At 39.3% G+C, this 17,245-nt stretch overlaps 1 protein-coding gene across 11 annotated transcripts in view; it reads right to left on the bottom strand.

The window, feature by feature from the left end:
- The window catches only part of TPK1 (thiamin pyrophosphokinase 1), a 491,137-nt gene that overhangs the window by 162,548 nt on the left and 311,344 nt on the right, over positions 1 to 17,245 (bottom strand). For 10 of the 11 annotated variants that reach the window (XM_027821805.3, XM_027821803.3, XM_043540512.1 and 7 more), the window contains one exon: positions 7,752 to 7,898. The exons of the other annotated variant lie outside the window; for it this stretch is intronic. In XM_027821805.3, the coding sequence (XP_027677606.2) occupies positions 7,752 to 7,898 (147 nt within the window). The remainder of the gene's footprint in view (positions 1 to 7,751; positions 7,899 to 17,245) is intronic. 11 annotated transcript variants of the gene reach the window in all.

Genomic DNA, 17,245 nt, shown 5'->3' with positions numbered 1-17,245 from the left:
TCAAAGCAGTCACTTGCATGAGTACGGACTATTCGTGTATGCAAGGGTTGTGTATGCAAAGCACATAAAATCTTTCATATTTTGCATGTATGCCTGCATTAAATAGAAACATTTTGTAAGTATCTGCTGTCATACAATAAAAACAGTCCCTCCACTTACCATACAAAGTGCTCTGTCAACACATTTGAATTACACCATCTCACAAAATTCAGGATTATTCTAAAACACTCTTCTGAAAATTGGTGTAATACTGCACTTCTCTACTGATACTAATTATGCAGTTCAAAAGGATGACAGAGTTTACAAGGATATTTTTAACACTGTTTTTATTTAATATTTGTAAATTTATTTCACAGCAATCATGTGTCATACTGGAATAAAACAACCAAACAAAGTATTAGTATGAGAAATTTGCCCTTAGATTTTCCTATGGAAACAGCAAAAAGTAGGATAGCTCATAAATTCCACCCACCTCTTAAAATATGAATGGTAAAAAATTAATCACAAATGGATCAACTGAATTCAGTAGATACAGGAAACAAATGGTGACAGTTACACAGCCTTGACCAAAAGAAATGGAGACTTTGGTAGGCCACTTTTATACAGTGTCATCAAAGCTGCAATACTACAATAGTGAATCCAATGACTAATGAATCTAATCAATCCACCAATATTTTCCTACAAGGGTTGGGCAGGAAAGGAATTCTTTCATAATAAAAGCGTTGGAGTGCTGACTCTCATATTTCTTTTAAGGGTAGAAGCTGGGCAAAGCTATCTTCTTGTGCTATCAAATGAAGTTTCTGTTTCAGGAAGGAAACAGTTCATTCCTCAGGGTGAGCTTCTTAAGAAGCAAGAGAGCAAGGGTATTGGCACTTTTAAAACTTTAATTAGGACTATATTTATATTACTATATATCCATTTACATAAACATCACCCTCACACCCCAGCTGAGAGGAGCGCTGTACAAATGCATATAAAGACTTGGACCCTGCAAGGAAGAACTTTCAGTATATGGAGCATCCTGTGAATAGGCAAGCAAGTACCTGGCATTGATAGGCTTAGCTACATCCAAAGACTTTGGAGGCAGACACTCTGATACTCAAGATTTTCTGATACTCAAGCAGACACTCACTCCTCTGGAAACATCTTTGGTAGCCAATAACTAGGGGAGAACTTTAAGTGATTCAGTATTGCTTCAAGTATAAATCCACCTGCTAAGCAAGCCAAATTAAAGTGTATCATAACGTTTTCTGGAAGACTAGTTGAATGCATTAGTATATCAATCTTATGAAGCCTTAGAAACACAACATATTTCACAACAATCCCAGAACCCTCAGTGAATATTCAGACTCCAAGAGGAGGAATTCAGTCCATTTTCACTGTTGCTAGTTTTAGACATCAGGCATTCAGCTGGAAAGAAATGCCTTATTTTCTTAAATAGGTAGACACAGAAAGATCTGCTTTCTCAGGAACAGACCATTTTATCCTTAAGAACTCCATAAAATATAAGGTCCTGAATTACACCAGCTGTACAAAGAGGGGTCTTTGGAAGTCTAAGAACAGAGATTCATTGCTTTGATTACAGTGGTGATGTCCTCGTGCTAGAAACAGAAACCCTAAATGAGACGCAACCTCAGAGAAGGAGGAGGAAAATAAAATATTTTGATATCTCTAGAGCAGAATCTTAAAGAGCTCTTTCACTCAGGCTACCATGGCTTAACTGTAAACGAGACTACCCTCACAAGAGTATATTCAAAATAAACATTGATGTTCCAAAATTTTGTGGAGGAAGAATGAGGAGAGACTCAATAATTGAGATCTGCTGATTAGAAACTTCAGTAGGAGTGAGATCAGGATCTTAGAGACAGTGTTGTATCAGAAGAAAGGCAGTAGGGAACTAATCTGACAACAGGGCTTACTCCTCAGAGACCACTTCTCTGACTTGGCGGTGGAGGCGAGATTCCCACCTGAAACAGACGTACTTGCTCACTGAGGTAGCACACTAAAAATAGTGGCACTCGCCACCGTAGTACGGGCAGTGGCAGCAGCAGCACCATTAGGGCCACCTCAAGTACAAACCTAGCCCAGGCGGCCACTGCCCGTGCTACTGCAGCTACACTAGTTTTAACCTGCCAGCTCAATCAGAGCTAGCACAAGTATGCCCACTCAAGCTGAGAATCACACTCCTACATCAAGTATAGACGTAGCTTAAGACACACCTGTTCTGTGAAATTCATGATACTAGACGCATGAGTGAAACTCAGAGGCTGACCACATATTATCTGGATTTTCCATCATCTTTTACCATACAAGCAGGGACATCCTGGCAAACAAAGCAAATAGATGTTGATACACCAAACTGCAACAACAAACCACAGGAGAGCAAGTACCTAATCTTATATTTTTTCTTGTTGATGCATGCTGCACTGACTGTGTCTACTCACATAAGGAGCAAAAAAGTGAGGAGTTTTGACCCTCAGTTTTGAAATCAGTTCACAGAACTTGACATGTGTGTGTGTATGTGTGAGAGTGAGAGAAAGACAGGCAGACATTTGCCCCTGTTGAGTAGTTTGCCTATTAATTGAGAGGATGGACTCAGGCTCCAGTCCTACAAAATCCTGCACTGTGCAGAGCCCAAATGACTTCAAAGGCATATGAGTCTGCCCATGTGGAGTCACTGGCAGGATCAGAGCCTACATCTTTAGAGATGAAGAATAAATAGTACTTCTTCCCCCCCAACCCACCTTTTTCATAGGTGTAGATCTGGAAACTAATTAAAAGCCTGTTAGTTATTATTACAACTATTACCAACAGCATTATCTTGCATGTCTATAGAGCTTTTCATCTCAGGATCCCATCGTATTTTACAAGTAAGTAAACTCCACATCACCCAGTCTAGTAATTGCATTTCACTCACTTTACAGATGGGAACACTGTGGCACACAGAGGTTAAGTGACTTGCCCTAGACTATACCCTGGTTCAGCAGTAGAGCTGAGAAAACCCTCCAGAAATCCTGACCCAGACACCTTAGATTTAACCACAAGGGTTACACTCCTAATATTATCAGCATTCCGTTTCCTTCCTAGTTTCTATGAGCATTATTACATTCCTCATTATTTCTTATGGGAAGGAAAAACACAAGGAAGTACAACACAGCATGGAAGAAATAGGTCATACAGTATTTCTGGAGAGTTAGATAACTGACAAAAGTATGCTTGTGCAACATATTTTCAAGTACAAGTAGCAATGCTTCTTCCCACATCTCAACGGTGGTATCCTGCATGGGGAACACGGAACTCCGCTCAGTATAATGAAAAGACAGGCCTCATTAACTCTTGTACATCTTCTCATTTCTTGGTCATAAATCCTATTACCTTGTATTACAAACTGCCATAAAACTCACAGACAAAAGATAATTTATGCTCAGTGTACAGAAGCTAATGTTTCTGTACTCCCGAGAAGCACAGTACCAGAAAATGAGAAAGTATGTATGTGAAACCTTAAGCCATTCGTACTGAGCATGGGTAGCATGATAAACATGACTCTAAGGGCCTAATGTTCTTCAGCCAGGGTATATCCTAATGGTAATTGACATTAGCAAAATTTCAAGCATAAAAAGTATGGACTGTTACATAAAATATCCTGCTCATAAGAAATGATTATTCCTTATTAAGGATTCTTTTTTCACCACAGAGAGAAATATGATCACTATTCAGTGCGGAGATATGTATTCTATTTTTAGTTTTTTGCTTAAATCATCACACTGGAAACTGTTTCAAAGGAAATGTCACCTGCTGGAGCATCTACTCTGCCTCCCTATTTATAGGCAGAGGAATGTGACATACCAAAAAAATATAATTTCCACTATTATGCAATCTTTCCTTTGACGAAACCAAAGTGCTTTACAAGTGTTCGGCCTAAAAACAAAGCTCTTAAAGGTATTATTTTAGCCGTTTTACAGACAGGTAAACAAGAAGGCACAGAGAAAGGTTAAGTGACTTACTAAGGGCACAACATGAGCCAGTGGCATTGCTGCTTTCCTGACCTAATCACGTTGTCCACTTCTGCAAATTCAGCCATACACAGAATTCAATCTGTCAGTTCATTCGGTTAAGATTCACAATGAATGAGGCAGCAGATCATTCTTATAACGTATAAAAAACTGACATTAAATTGATTTGGTTATATACTTTCATATACTTAAAAACACATTGTATGAACAGGGATTATAAGTGCTTTACCAAAAACATCATCTGTCCTCTGATAGATATATTAATTTATAATACAGGTTACTGCAATGAACTCTACCTGGGGCTACATCTTAAAACAATCCAGAAATATAAACCAATTAAGAATGTGGCAGCCTCCTTAGCAAGTGGCATATCAAAATGGGACATGACACCAGTGCTCTGGGATCAGCAGTGGCTTCCAGATCTGTTGGATTTCAGGGCACAATGAAAGGATCACCCTTTATTCAGGCTTTTGGGGAAATGAGAAAACTGATAAAGACTGGTGGTTTTGGGTGAGGCAAGATAATTTTAGGGTGTGACTATCTCTGCTGATTATTTCTGAGGGGTGGGACTAGGGAAAGCTGCTGGCTTTATGTTTATGTCACTCTGCTTCTAACTATGTCAAAGATGTGTACAGCATGGGGTAGGTGTACTCTCTATTTTGGTTATAAATAAAAAAAACAAACAACATATAGGGAGGATACATAATATAGAGAGAACTGTACTATACTCTTATGTTAATAGGAAAGAGTCTAATTTTATATTGGAGCTAAAATGCTTTTTTGCTCATACTTTGCTGTCCCAGAAACCCAACAACAAAAATGGATCCTTCCTCCCAAAGAGAGAATGCTTTCCAATCTGCATGCTACATGAACGTGAAAGATTTCCTAGCAAGACGTTGTCACAGTTAAGGGCAACTGCGCTTGTGTTCTCCCTCTGTGGTCCAGCAAGGGCATCTATTTTTAGGCTTTTGGCTCCCAGCGGTCACCTCTCTTGGGCAGAAAACCCTACATTTTCCCTCCCAAACTGGGATTTTTCCAGGCTATACAGTTCCCTGCCTACACTTTATTATTCCCAGGTAGCCAAACTACCTAAACAGGCCAGCGTCAGTGCTTTCCTTTTCCTTCAGTGGCTATCAACATCATAGTTGCCCACATTTATAAATTACCACAACTCTTTCTAAGGAAGCATATTTATTCTTAAGGTGAAAGCACCAGAGAGAAAACATTAAAACAATAGAAGAACCTACTTGTATACTAATAAGCTTACCAGAGATCACTCCCCACTCCAACAAGGCCTCTGCTAGGAGGTCAATCCTTTAAACCTGACAAAGAGGTTTTCCTATGGTTACAAATTCCTAACAGCTTCAGCTTGGAGCAAGAACTCAAACTGTGCATATCAACCTGTTTCTTTATACATCTTGGGCCTTTAAGCTCCAGCATTCAGGAACAGGTGAACTGCGAACAATGGTTCTCTCCTCAGGGCATCGCTTCCGAAGTTTTCCGTTTTGAACAACAGATGGAGGGCATTTGCTTTCACCTCCCCCCCAGTATTTCCAGGGAATTATACTTCACACATTCCCCCTCACCCCACCCCAAATCATTCTTATCTGCCACATTGTTCAGTATAGTCCTTTGATCATCTAGGCCCACAATAACACGTAACCTTTGCATTTAATACAATGGACTCCAAAGATACTTAAACTTAATTCAATAGGGTTTTTCAAGGATATTGCAGGACATTGCCACATCTGTCACAGGTGTCCTTATTAATTTTAAAATTTGTCTTCTTGTATCGTGATGTCCCACTTCTTTTATTCCACAGACTTGCATTATTTCAAAAAAAAGCCAGTTCATTTCCCACTGTGCTCTAACTCTCTCCTACCTTGATTTTAAATTACAAAGAAAAAAGAGCTATCATTTTCTGTAGCTATTTACAAGAGAAACTAGCATAATGTAAACTGAAATTAAATTGAATAGGAAGAAAGTACTTCCAATATAGGAATATTATTTATTCCTATTTATAAACTACTTATTTCATCTTATCTGGAAAACAGAGGGTTAAAATTATTTTCCAAAAGGACCATGGCAGTGGATGGAAGATAATAGAGATGACAAGTTTAAACCAGCAACGGAATGGAATTTTGTGTCAGTTAGCTTTAAGATTGCTGTAAGATTCCTGCCCCCTGAATCTGCCCTTTATTTCTGAATACTGGAAACAGCCCGGAGTTATTAAAGTCATCAGCTAGCAATACTGTACATCAGCCAGAAACTGAGTGAAAGAAGTATTAGCCTGTGCCAATGAAAAACAGTATTAATACATTTTGTAAAAGTGTAATAAAGGGGTAAAAAATCAACAGTAAAACAAAAAACCCCCTTAACACACTGCATAAATAAGTAATAATGATACAAAGGACTTTTGGTTCAAGTTGTTAGGGGGTGAATTATTCCATCAAAAATTACATAATCTTAACTCTGACATTTCAGAAGCCGTTTATAAAAAACAAAGAATTAAAATAGCTACACGATAAAAGCATATATTTTAAACGCTAAACTGGGCATTCCTAATCTTATTGAAAAGCGTCAAAATGCTCTAGCTAGCCTTCTCAAAAGGTTCCTAACATTAATATAGTGTCCGTACAGTATGTGTAAATCATTCACAGGTAAATTACTTCCCACTTTCAGATTTGATCACAATTATCCTTCAGTCCTGGTTTTCCCTCATTTTGTTCCGTATCTAGCCTTTTAGCTCTGCAACTAATAATCACAGTCATTCCTTGTCATAGTGGCAAATGAGCTCCTGTGCCTAGCATCCCTCCTGCAGGCAGAGTGCCTCATGTTGATAATGTAGAATTCGCCTCTGTGGATTTAAATCTGCAATCTCTTATAGAATCCCATTAATACCTCTCAGATTACAGTGAAGCATGCATGCATAGTGCAGGCTTGGTCATCAACCTTGCCAGTGTATATCAAGTTTATAAGACAAACTGGATAAAAGTGTATAGCTAATTAAACTTCTAGAAATCCAGCCATCACAAAAAATATTTCCAAACAGAAGCCAATAAGTAGCTGTTAGAAAAAAGTTTTTTTTACTCAGATTTTGCTTCTAAATTAAATCTTAAAAGTGAAAGCTTCTCAAGATATCATTTGTGTTATTTTCTGAACCAATAACTGGATAACAACCTAAACATCACAAAATCAACACATTTTTAAATAGATTCCCTCATTTCATCTGGATTTCAGTCAATGAATTGCAGCACTCGGACTATATGAGAATTCTGTTTGACATGTTTGTCAAGCCCTTGAATTTCCTCTTGAGTTTCTCATGTGTCAGTCATATATATTTCTGTTTAAAATGAAAAACAAAGGGCAGAGGGAACAACACTTAATTCCACTGGAATTTAATATAAAAGTTCAAAGATATTTCCATTAATAATCAAGCACAAAACTGAATAAAGTTTTAGCTCTTACTAACTTTTCACTTTTTTAGTTTCCCACCCTCTATTTAAAATCTGTTTTTGGTGAGTTAATCCTAATCTCTACAGATAGAAGGTGCAAAATATACTATTCCTGCAGGGGTGCAACCATAAGTCATCTCCCAATGGCTAGAAATATATTTTAAATCTAGAATCTAAATCTACAAGTAGAAGCAAGTAGAAGCCCTGCTGAGGGAAATGGCAGTTTTGACTGCTGGAATTACACGATCACGTTTATTGTGGTCTCACACTTCATTTCACTTACAGGTTGAAGCAGGCAGATGAGGGAGAAGTCGTGAATAACTATAACTGGAGTGGGAATGGTATTATTTGCATGAAAGAGAGTCTCCACTGATGCCATGATATGGTCAAAGCGTCCTCCAAGTCCACCCAAGGTCACAATCATATCAATCTAAATGAAAAAAAAAACCACCAAGATTTAAAAAGGAGAACTTTAAGAACAATTCTCTAAATACAAAATGAAATATCAGAGTTTATATGACAGGAACACAAACAATGCTTTAACTTCAGAGGCTTTTGCCCAAATGAACAGTCTTTGAACCGGGTATGTTACTCCACAATTTGGCAATCTGTCTGCTGGTGACTTCTAAGTATCTATGGGCTATTACTGTTTGCAACTCCACTGACTTCAGTTAATTTGTGCCTATGTGTTTGTGAACTCACTGGCAGCTCAAAAGTCCAAATCTTCAGAGGGGTCCTTTAGCTCACGTTTTTTGCCCATGTGCTCATGAATTAAACCCAACAGCCATCTATCTGTAGAGGCACTTGCTCTGTGTTCCCATAGCAAAAATAGAGTCTGATATTAATGTCGTTTTAGTACCACTGAATATGATTATGTGACTCCTCAGTTAATAAAACTTCATGTATTTGCCAGGGCTGTAGACTAATGCTTTATAAATTCATGGTTAGTGATGGTTAATCTAATAACTAAAGAACAGCTATTAACATCACACATGCACGTAGTATTTTTCATCCAGAGATCTCAAAGTACTTTAACAAATATAAGTATTATTGCCATTTTACAAATATGGAAACCAAAGCAAATAAATGCTTATGGGCTATATGCTGTCACTCTCTTATTGCATAGTACCTTACTCTAGGAGCAGACCCATCAATTGATTTGGTCTACTCAATCAGTTAAGTATTAGTCAGTGTAAGGATGGCAAAATCTTGCCCTGAGTGATCTGCATTTCGCCCCATAGCAAGTTGGGGTATGTAAGGGTTAAGCAAAGACTTGGGTAACCACTACCCAATAGAGAGTAAAAGCACAGGCAGGCACTGTCTCTTTGCTTGATAGATAAAGTTTCCACCCTTTCCCCTTCCCTTCTGCTTGTTAAGGAGATAGAAGCCTTGCAGCTGCATGAGAAATGTGGTTGTTTGAAGGATACCCTTTGTGTGAAGAAGTGTTATTTCCCCCCTCCCTTCCTCTCCCAGCTACATAAATGAGCTTGGGGTCATGGCTCCTTCCTTCCTCCCTCCCCTGTGAACTGCTGATTAAGGGAACTTGTGGCTATAATTACTGCAAAGAAACGTATCTTTAAGGTAAAAATGTCTATATAATATGCTTAATGCTGTAAACAACAAACAGAGTAATTATATTCAGTATATAGCTATTAATATTCATTATATGGGCATTCATATTATCAAATAAGGGGTTTGGGGGGGTTGTAGTAAATGTAGGTATTTACATATTAAGTTAGATAAAAGAGCATGATGTGATTAACTCAGTGCTTACTCGACAATTGGGTTAAGGGGAACAAGTACCACAATAAAGAAGCCCGTTTACTCAATGCGCCTCTGGGTCCTCCTGCTCATTCTTTCCATCTCTAACAAGTAGCAGTGCCAGGAATAAAATTCAGGTCACCTGTCCAGTTGTCTAGCCAGTAGAAAACACTGCTTGGAATAGGTCACAGAGTCTGGAGACTGGGTTCTAATCCCAACTCTGTCACTCAACAAGCAAGGCACAACCTCTCCATGTTGTATCTTCCCTTATCAGTAAAATAGGAACATTTGCCAGTCTTTGTAAAGTGTTTTCAGACCCTCAGGCAAAAGGTATCATCTACATGTAAAGTATGATTATTATTAGCACTATAACATAGGTCAGTTATGCTCAGTAATTATTTATTTTTTTAAGATGCTATTTTCATATTAGCCATGACTAGGGCCTTGCCACAACACAGCTCTAAAACTCTAAAACAGTCTGCTTTGACAATGGCCATCTGGTGGAATTTCCAGTATTATAGAGTATTAGTCTACAGCCAGGATGACTACACGATATTTTACTCAATCCATGAGCCATATAATGGTACTTTGTGTATCTGGAATGATATATTAATAAACATCAGCTTCCATTTTTATTACAAGGGCTAAGACTTTATGATTGTGGCATACTTGTTTGCATAGAAATTAAGCCCCTTTCCTTTAGTTAAGAATATTGCCACCTCTCCTACCAGGGCCGCCTTAGTGAAAATAATACCCTGGGTGAACTTGTATTTTGGCGCCCCACCCCCCTTCCCACCATCACTCCTGGCTCTTACGGGCTCCTTGGGCTCCACCCCACTCCCCCATCACCTCCAGACCATTACCTATACTTCATATGATATGTCCACAGGAAAGTCCATTCAGTGTAGATGGGCATCTCCCATGGTCCATTGTGAGTTAAGTGTCCCTTGATGAGCCCCTTACTTTGACTAGTCCCTCCAAGATGTGCTAGTTAACTACCTTGTGCACATTACCCCAGGATCAAACATTTGAAATACAGGTATAGAGCCAATACTCATAACTTCAAATACAAAAATGATACTTGCATACAAATAGCATAAACGTATTCAGCAATTCATAACCTTTTCATAGACATCTTACATGCCACATTTTGTACAAGATTTGTTGCAAATATAACACTGGTTGCAACAATGATCTACATGGTCATGTTTTAATCAGATAACATCACAGTGAGTAACTGCTACAGCTAGCAAATTCCTAGGTGACTGTCAGCAGAAGCAAGGGTGGCATGGTATATGGTGTATTGCCACACTTACTTCTGTGCTGCTGGGGTGGCTTGTGGTGCCTGGCTCTTCATGCTGTCACATGGGGGCTGCATCTTGCCTGAGCCCACGGCCCTCTTGCAGCCCCTAGCCAATCCTGGCTCACCACCAGCATTTTGACCGGAAGTACCAAGCAGTAATAACAACAACAACAACACAAGTGTGTGTGTATGTATAAATATGTGTGTGAGAGCGCGCCAGTGTGTGTGTGAGAGAGACTGTGTGTTGGGGGACTGTGAGACAGTGTGTGTTGAGGAGTGTGAGACTGGGTGTTTGTGATAATCTGTGTTGGGGGACTATGAGAGGCAGAGTCTATGTGGGTGTGAGAGCCAGTCTGGGTGTGAGAGACAATGTGTGTGTGTGACTGTGTGTTGGGGGATTGTGTGAGACACAGAGTATGTGTTAAGAAGTGTGAGACTGTGTGTGTGTGTGACAATCTGTGTTGCAGGACTGTGAGAGCCCGTGTCTGTGTTAGGGAAGTTTGAAAGACAGTGAGCGCACTGTCACTTTAAGTCCCCCCTCTCCTGCTGCTCGGCTGGGCTCCCCCACCCCATTGAAGTTTTGCTCCTCCTGGCCCCGGCCCGGCCGCGCCCTGCCAGAGACCGAGCAGCGCAGGGCCACAGGCAGGGAGGGACTTGGCTCCGCTTCAGACAGCAAGTGGTGGGTCGCCTGCGCTGCTCCGGAACCCTCAGCCGGCCAGCTGAGGAGCAGCGGGGGGTCGGGGAGAAGCCTGCTGGCCCAGCGGGGGGAGGGGCCAGAGAAGAGAGGAGTCCAGCCACAGCCAGGGGAAGCCCAAGCCCCTTGTGGTACCTCCCTGGCTACAGAGCCTTGGGCATGGGCCCCGTTTGCCCGGCCCTGCTACTACCAAAAGAACCCCTCCCCCCCCCAAAAAAATCACTACACTGAACTGAAGTAATAATTGGTATTAGCTGAGAAACATCCAGAGTCTTCCAATAGAGAAAGCACTATTTTCCTATATTGATAAAGATCACACAAATCTAAAATAGAACCAGCATAATCTTGGGTCTTCCTCTACTTCCCCTGCTTGTCTTACTGGTCTTCTGTTTAATAAAGTTATACAGCCTAGATTCTCTGGCTAACTTAAGCTACATTTTTCATTGTATTGATTCTATTGTAGAAACAAACTGCTTTAGTGTGACTGGCAGCAATTCCTATTTAACAAAGCTGAATCTGATGTTATATTGTTACAAAACAAGAAGTCCTTTCAATCACTATCAGTAGAAAGGCCCCAAATCTGCAACTGACAGCATGCGAGTGGACTGTTACACCCATCTGGAGCTCCACTGACTTCAAGGAGGCTCTGCAAAGGCTCAGTGGGTGACCTGCATACAACATACGGTCAGCTATAGAATTGGGGCTCTAATTAGCCACAGTGAGCCAATTTTCAGAGAGCTGAGCAACTGCTCTTTAGTTTTATGATATGGGTTTTCTACCATATGGGAACCCGGAAGGGTTGCGTTCTTTCCTTTGACTTTGATATTTTCTGTCTTTTAATAAAATGGAAGGGAACTGACAATATTGAAGTACACGCTATTTAACTTGGGGTGGGGTGGGGGGGAATTTGGATGATGAATTTTGCTCTCAGATACATACACAAATGATACCTCTTGCCATGAACTATAGGGCCTATTGAAAATAATACTGTAAAGTCCTGACTGAATTATTTTGTGATACTGGTAAAAGATTGCTAGTTAAAAAAATATAAAGTTTTTCTATTTCTATTAAAAAAGTGTACTATAGTACTACACAAAAAATGGTCTAAAATATTATTCCATTTAAAATAATGGCACCAAAGGGTTTTTGGAGATTAATGTACAATACAGTATTTTTTTAAAAAAGTTTAGTTCTACTTTAGCATTTTAAACATCACAGGAATATCCTGCTGAGCACAAAGCTATAAAATATCAGGGTTGGGTGAAAAAGATGATATTCATTTTCACATGATCCTTGTATCTATTATTCAGGAACTATTTGGACTTGGGAAGACACATAATAGAACTGAGTAGGCAAGTGAAGACAGCAGCAGCATCACAAAAGCAGAAAGAAAGAACTAAGATTTTTGTTGTTTTGATTGTCAGCGTCCCTGTCTTACGAAAGAACCCTGGCTTCAGCAGTGACAAACAGGTGCAGATTATATACTGATTTATAAAGGATCTGTTTGAAGCACTAGGTGTCAATGCAAACTTCACTTACACACACACACACGCAAAACAAAACACTCTTTCCTGCCTTGGATATGCCAATGGATATGGCTTGCAGTGTGCTCTAAAAACAGATAGACAGACAAAACAAAACAAAAAATCCCCAAGAAATCCTGCTTATTTCAGACTATGGGGCAAAAGAGGAATGAATTCCAAACCCCAGAACCTCTCACAGATTCAGAGATTTTATAGCCAGAAAGAGACCATTCGATCAGCTAGTTTGATCTCCTGTACAACACAAGCCACAAAATTCCACCCAGATACCCCTTTAATGAGCCCCCTAACTTGTTTTTAACTAAAGCACATCTTCTAGCCAATCTTCACTTTGGTCATCAGCCCCTTAGCTACAATTTGTTTTCATAAAGTGTTCTCCATTCACAGCAACAAAAATACAAAATATTTTTTGAAGTTTAAAACCTTAGAAATCATTACCATTTAATAGCTGGGCATGAACAGGGTCATACTCCTCACACACCTTCTCTAAGACTTATCCATATTGTTTAGCATTTTACAGGACAACTCACTTTAATTCTGAGACAGTTGGAGTCTAATGAACAATGTAGCTGTTTTTAAATGATGTACTTGTGAATTCACGATATGAAGGATTTCAGGAGTTACTAACATACAATAAAATAATACAGCAAGGGAGTCAAAAACATATTACTTTGTACACGCAGCTCAAAAGAGACTGTTAGATTTCTCTCTCGCACAATAAGACTTGATTCTGAACACACGGTAACCGTGGGGAACAAAGGCTGCTATCACATCATGATCAAGTTGCCTAGTTTTTGCTACCATTCCTATTGAGACTATTTAAATGGACAACTGGCTTTAAACAATATTCCTCCATAATTATTGGTCTTGCTGACGTTCTTCTTTCTTGTGTGGACAGGTTAATTACCAAGAAATTAATTATGTGATTAAATAATGTGTATTTAAGGAACAGGTAAAAGGGAGAAGGGGAAGGAGCTAGGAAGCAGTGTGAAATGGGTGAAAAGGATTTCCTATCTATACATTTCTACTATCACCAACACTGTGGTATCTAGATGCCAAATACAGAGATAAGAATCACACAGAATACCCACTGTCCACTCTTTTGAAACACCTTCACAGTCAGCTGTATTCTATCTAGATTCTCATATTATGCTCATCTGCACAGTACTGGATATCATGAACATGCGGATAACCAGATAACCAGATGGAAGTAGGCCTCTCTTACTTCTGTTGCCATCTCCATATCTGACAGTAACCTTGAGACTGCGCTGTGGCACACAGAGGGGGAAATGTCCTCCCATAGATGGTAAGGTTAATGCTCTGGGCCCATTCCTCAAAAGGCTTCACTCTTTCTACCTGGTTCAGCTTCAGCCAGCTAACTTTCAAACACACGTAGCACTGGAACCTATTCCATCTTATTATCTCCCTTAGAGAAAATCTAAAAGAGAGATGACTGAAGACTGATCCTTCCATGACTTCACTTGTAGGCTTTCACGGAAGAACAGCTGTTTGACCAAAAACTCTGAAATCTGTCTCAGAAGACTGGGCAAAACCAGTGTAGTGCTGCACAGTTCAGTCTTATTACAGTTCATATGCAAGTCAGCAACACCTTCTGATCAACAGTGTCAAAAACTCCCAAAAGACTGGTCATATGAGCATGGATATTTTGTCCACTCTCTGTGACTATGAAGATCCTCCATCTCTAGTGCTATTTCTGTGCCATATCCTGGTTAGAAACTTGATTGGGCTGAAAGGGCTGAATGGTATTTCCTTTACTTTCTCATTCCTCTACTAGTTCTCATTCAGAAAGAGATTATCCCTTTGTCCTTGACAATTTTTTTTACATTTCCCAATTGCCCCTCCCTCACAGATATTGGAGAGCATTACCCTTCATTTAATTGCTACAACACATAATAAAGGGGGTTATTTGGAGAGTCAGATACCTTAGCAATACCCAGATGCCTGCATTTACCTGCTGAAAAATGACTGTATAAAATGGCACTGAGTTATATTTATTGTCTCTCAGTAACACTGTAACAAGTTTGATCAGTTTAGATTCTAAACTTTAGATGAAAAAACATTTTTCTCAGTCAGCCCTGCAAACACAGCCTATGATCTCCATATACAGCTGTACTTTTTCTGCTTCATACATCAGCAGCAGTATTGAGGATTCTGCCATTTGGAAAGTAGTTGACAATTCCTTTGATGATGCATGAGCCAGAATAGATTTCAGTTCACCTTCCCGCAGCTGTATTAGCTCTCTAGTGCTTGCTGGAGTGTAAAGTAGTCAATTTATTGTGATTTTACTTTGCAGCTTGTGCTATGTACATTTAGTAATCTATAAATATTTCAACATTTTTAGGCCAAATAGCTGCTAAAATCAATAATTTTTGTTTTACAATATATGTTGGCTCTTCATTTCCTAGTAAAACAATCATATATTGACATCAGAAGTTTGCTCAGGTACAATCATCTTACCTCTTGCTCATTGCTCCAGCCATCTGACTCTCCAAGGGAAAAAGAACTCTCAGATGATGCCTGTCACTGTACCTGAGATGATAGCCCTCAATCAATTTCATTGTCACCTCACTGATTCCATTAATCTTGACATTATTTCGTTCCAGGTCAGTTGCCAGCTCCTTCACAGAGTCTCTCTCTTCTTATGTTCCTTCCCTTACATTTTTGGTACAGTACTTTTCAATTCATAGCCTTTTTTTTAATTTTAAGAACGGAGCATTTAATTCACTGTGATAGCAGCCATAATATGCCAATGGATTGTGTTGGTCTGCTTAGACTGAGCAACATATTTGACAGTGAGATACAAAAAGGGAAAAAGATGATCTAATGGCTAGATCACGGAATTGCAAGTTAAGTGATTTTCTATTCTCAGCTCTCTTACATAACTTTGGGCAGGTCACTTAAATTTCCATACCTCAGTTTCTCTACTCGTAACTATCTAACACATATATTTAGTTTGTTTGTTTGTTTATTTATTTATATAAACTAACAAAACGCTATTTGCTTTACCTGTATAATGCCGTAAAACATAACTCAGTGTTTGACAGCCTTTGATTTAGGTTCTGTAAGTAAGGAAGGGCAGTCTGTGTTACAGACACTGGGCTTGGAGTTAATTTTCTGACTCAGCCACAGACTGTGTGTGACCTTGGACAAATCACTGAATCTCTTTGCATCTCAGTCTCCATCCACAGAACAGAATAATAATATTCCCTTTCTCCTTCTTTCTGCCTGTTAGAGTGAAGCGCTATGGCCTGTGTTATGCAGGCAGCCAGACCAGATGATCAGAATAGTTCTTTCTGGCCTTAAACTCTATGAATGAAGGGTACAATATTAATTACAGCTACTACTGTGCCTTTCCTCAATGGATAAGTGGACACTAAAACCATTATTACAACCTATTAATGGAGGCTGTGGGGGTAGGGGGGGAATGTGCATGGTTGCTGCCCATGCCATACTTACTCTGTAGATAGAGGTTTTCAGAACAGTCAGGCAGGCACTTTTCACAAGTACTATATTTATTTTTTTAAAAAAATAAATCAACCAAAAATGGAGCACCTAAACTTGCAGCAGCAGATATGCAACTCTAAACATACATATTGAAACATGGATACTAAAGAGCATTAATCATTCATCTCTTATCCAGAGCCAGCCCCTTCCACAACCATTACAACTTGACTTTACAAAGCAGTACACATCCTTGTTGCCCAGATTTACAGCATGTATTTCCAGGTGGTTGCATTAACATTCTCCCAGTGACCTCTCTGGGGATTATGTAAAATCTGTATCTAGCACCAGAGATGTGCTTGACATTGTGCACATAAATTAAAAGACAGTCCCTGCCCCATGGACTTTCCATCATCAATTAAGAGCTCATTGAAAAATTATCCTATTTTTGTCCATGGTAATTTGTTCTTTGTGAGTGGTTTAAATCTCATGTTTCCTTTAAATAAACTCCCTCATTGTCTGATTATTGGTTAAAGGAAGAGAGGATCTGATCCAAATAAAAGGACTCACTTTACCTCATAAGAGTCTTTCCCATGTGTTTGACTTGGTTTGGTTCAGGCCCTACATGATTTTCTAACCAAAGCTCTAAATTTAAATCTAAAGACTTCTGTAAAATACACTGAAGCCTAATCAAGCTTTATGCCTGTTGAGCTTTTGCAGGTTTTAAAAAAATAGGAGTGCAAGAGTTCCAGTGAAATCAACCACAGCAAACCCAGCAAGAGAATCACTGCTCTCAAGAAAGAATTTAACTGAGATGATTAAACCGCTTCCCTTTTACTTTCAAAGACCAGTCCTTCACTGCACTGAGGCCTGAACTGAATAATGCAATTCTCTGGTCTGGTGGTTTGATGCTCCAATCTGAAAACAGAGGTCCCTGTGAAAGACTGGAGAGGAAAAAGCTGGATCAGTATAACTGAAAACAAATTAACTGACAAAGGCAGTAACAGTGAAGTAAG

Source organism: Chelonia mydas, chromosome 2 (assembly GCF_015237465.2).
Source record: "Chelonia mydas isolate rCheMyd1 chromosome 2, rCheMyd1.pri.v2, whole genome shotgun sequence".
Taxonomy (NCBI): domain Eukaryota; kingdom Metazoa; phylum Chordata; order Testudines; family Cheloniidae; genus Chelonia; species Chelonia mydas.
The sequence above is the reverse complement of the archived record's forward strand: the minus strand, read 5'-3'. Positions and strand labels throughout refer to the sequence as shown.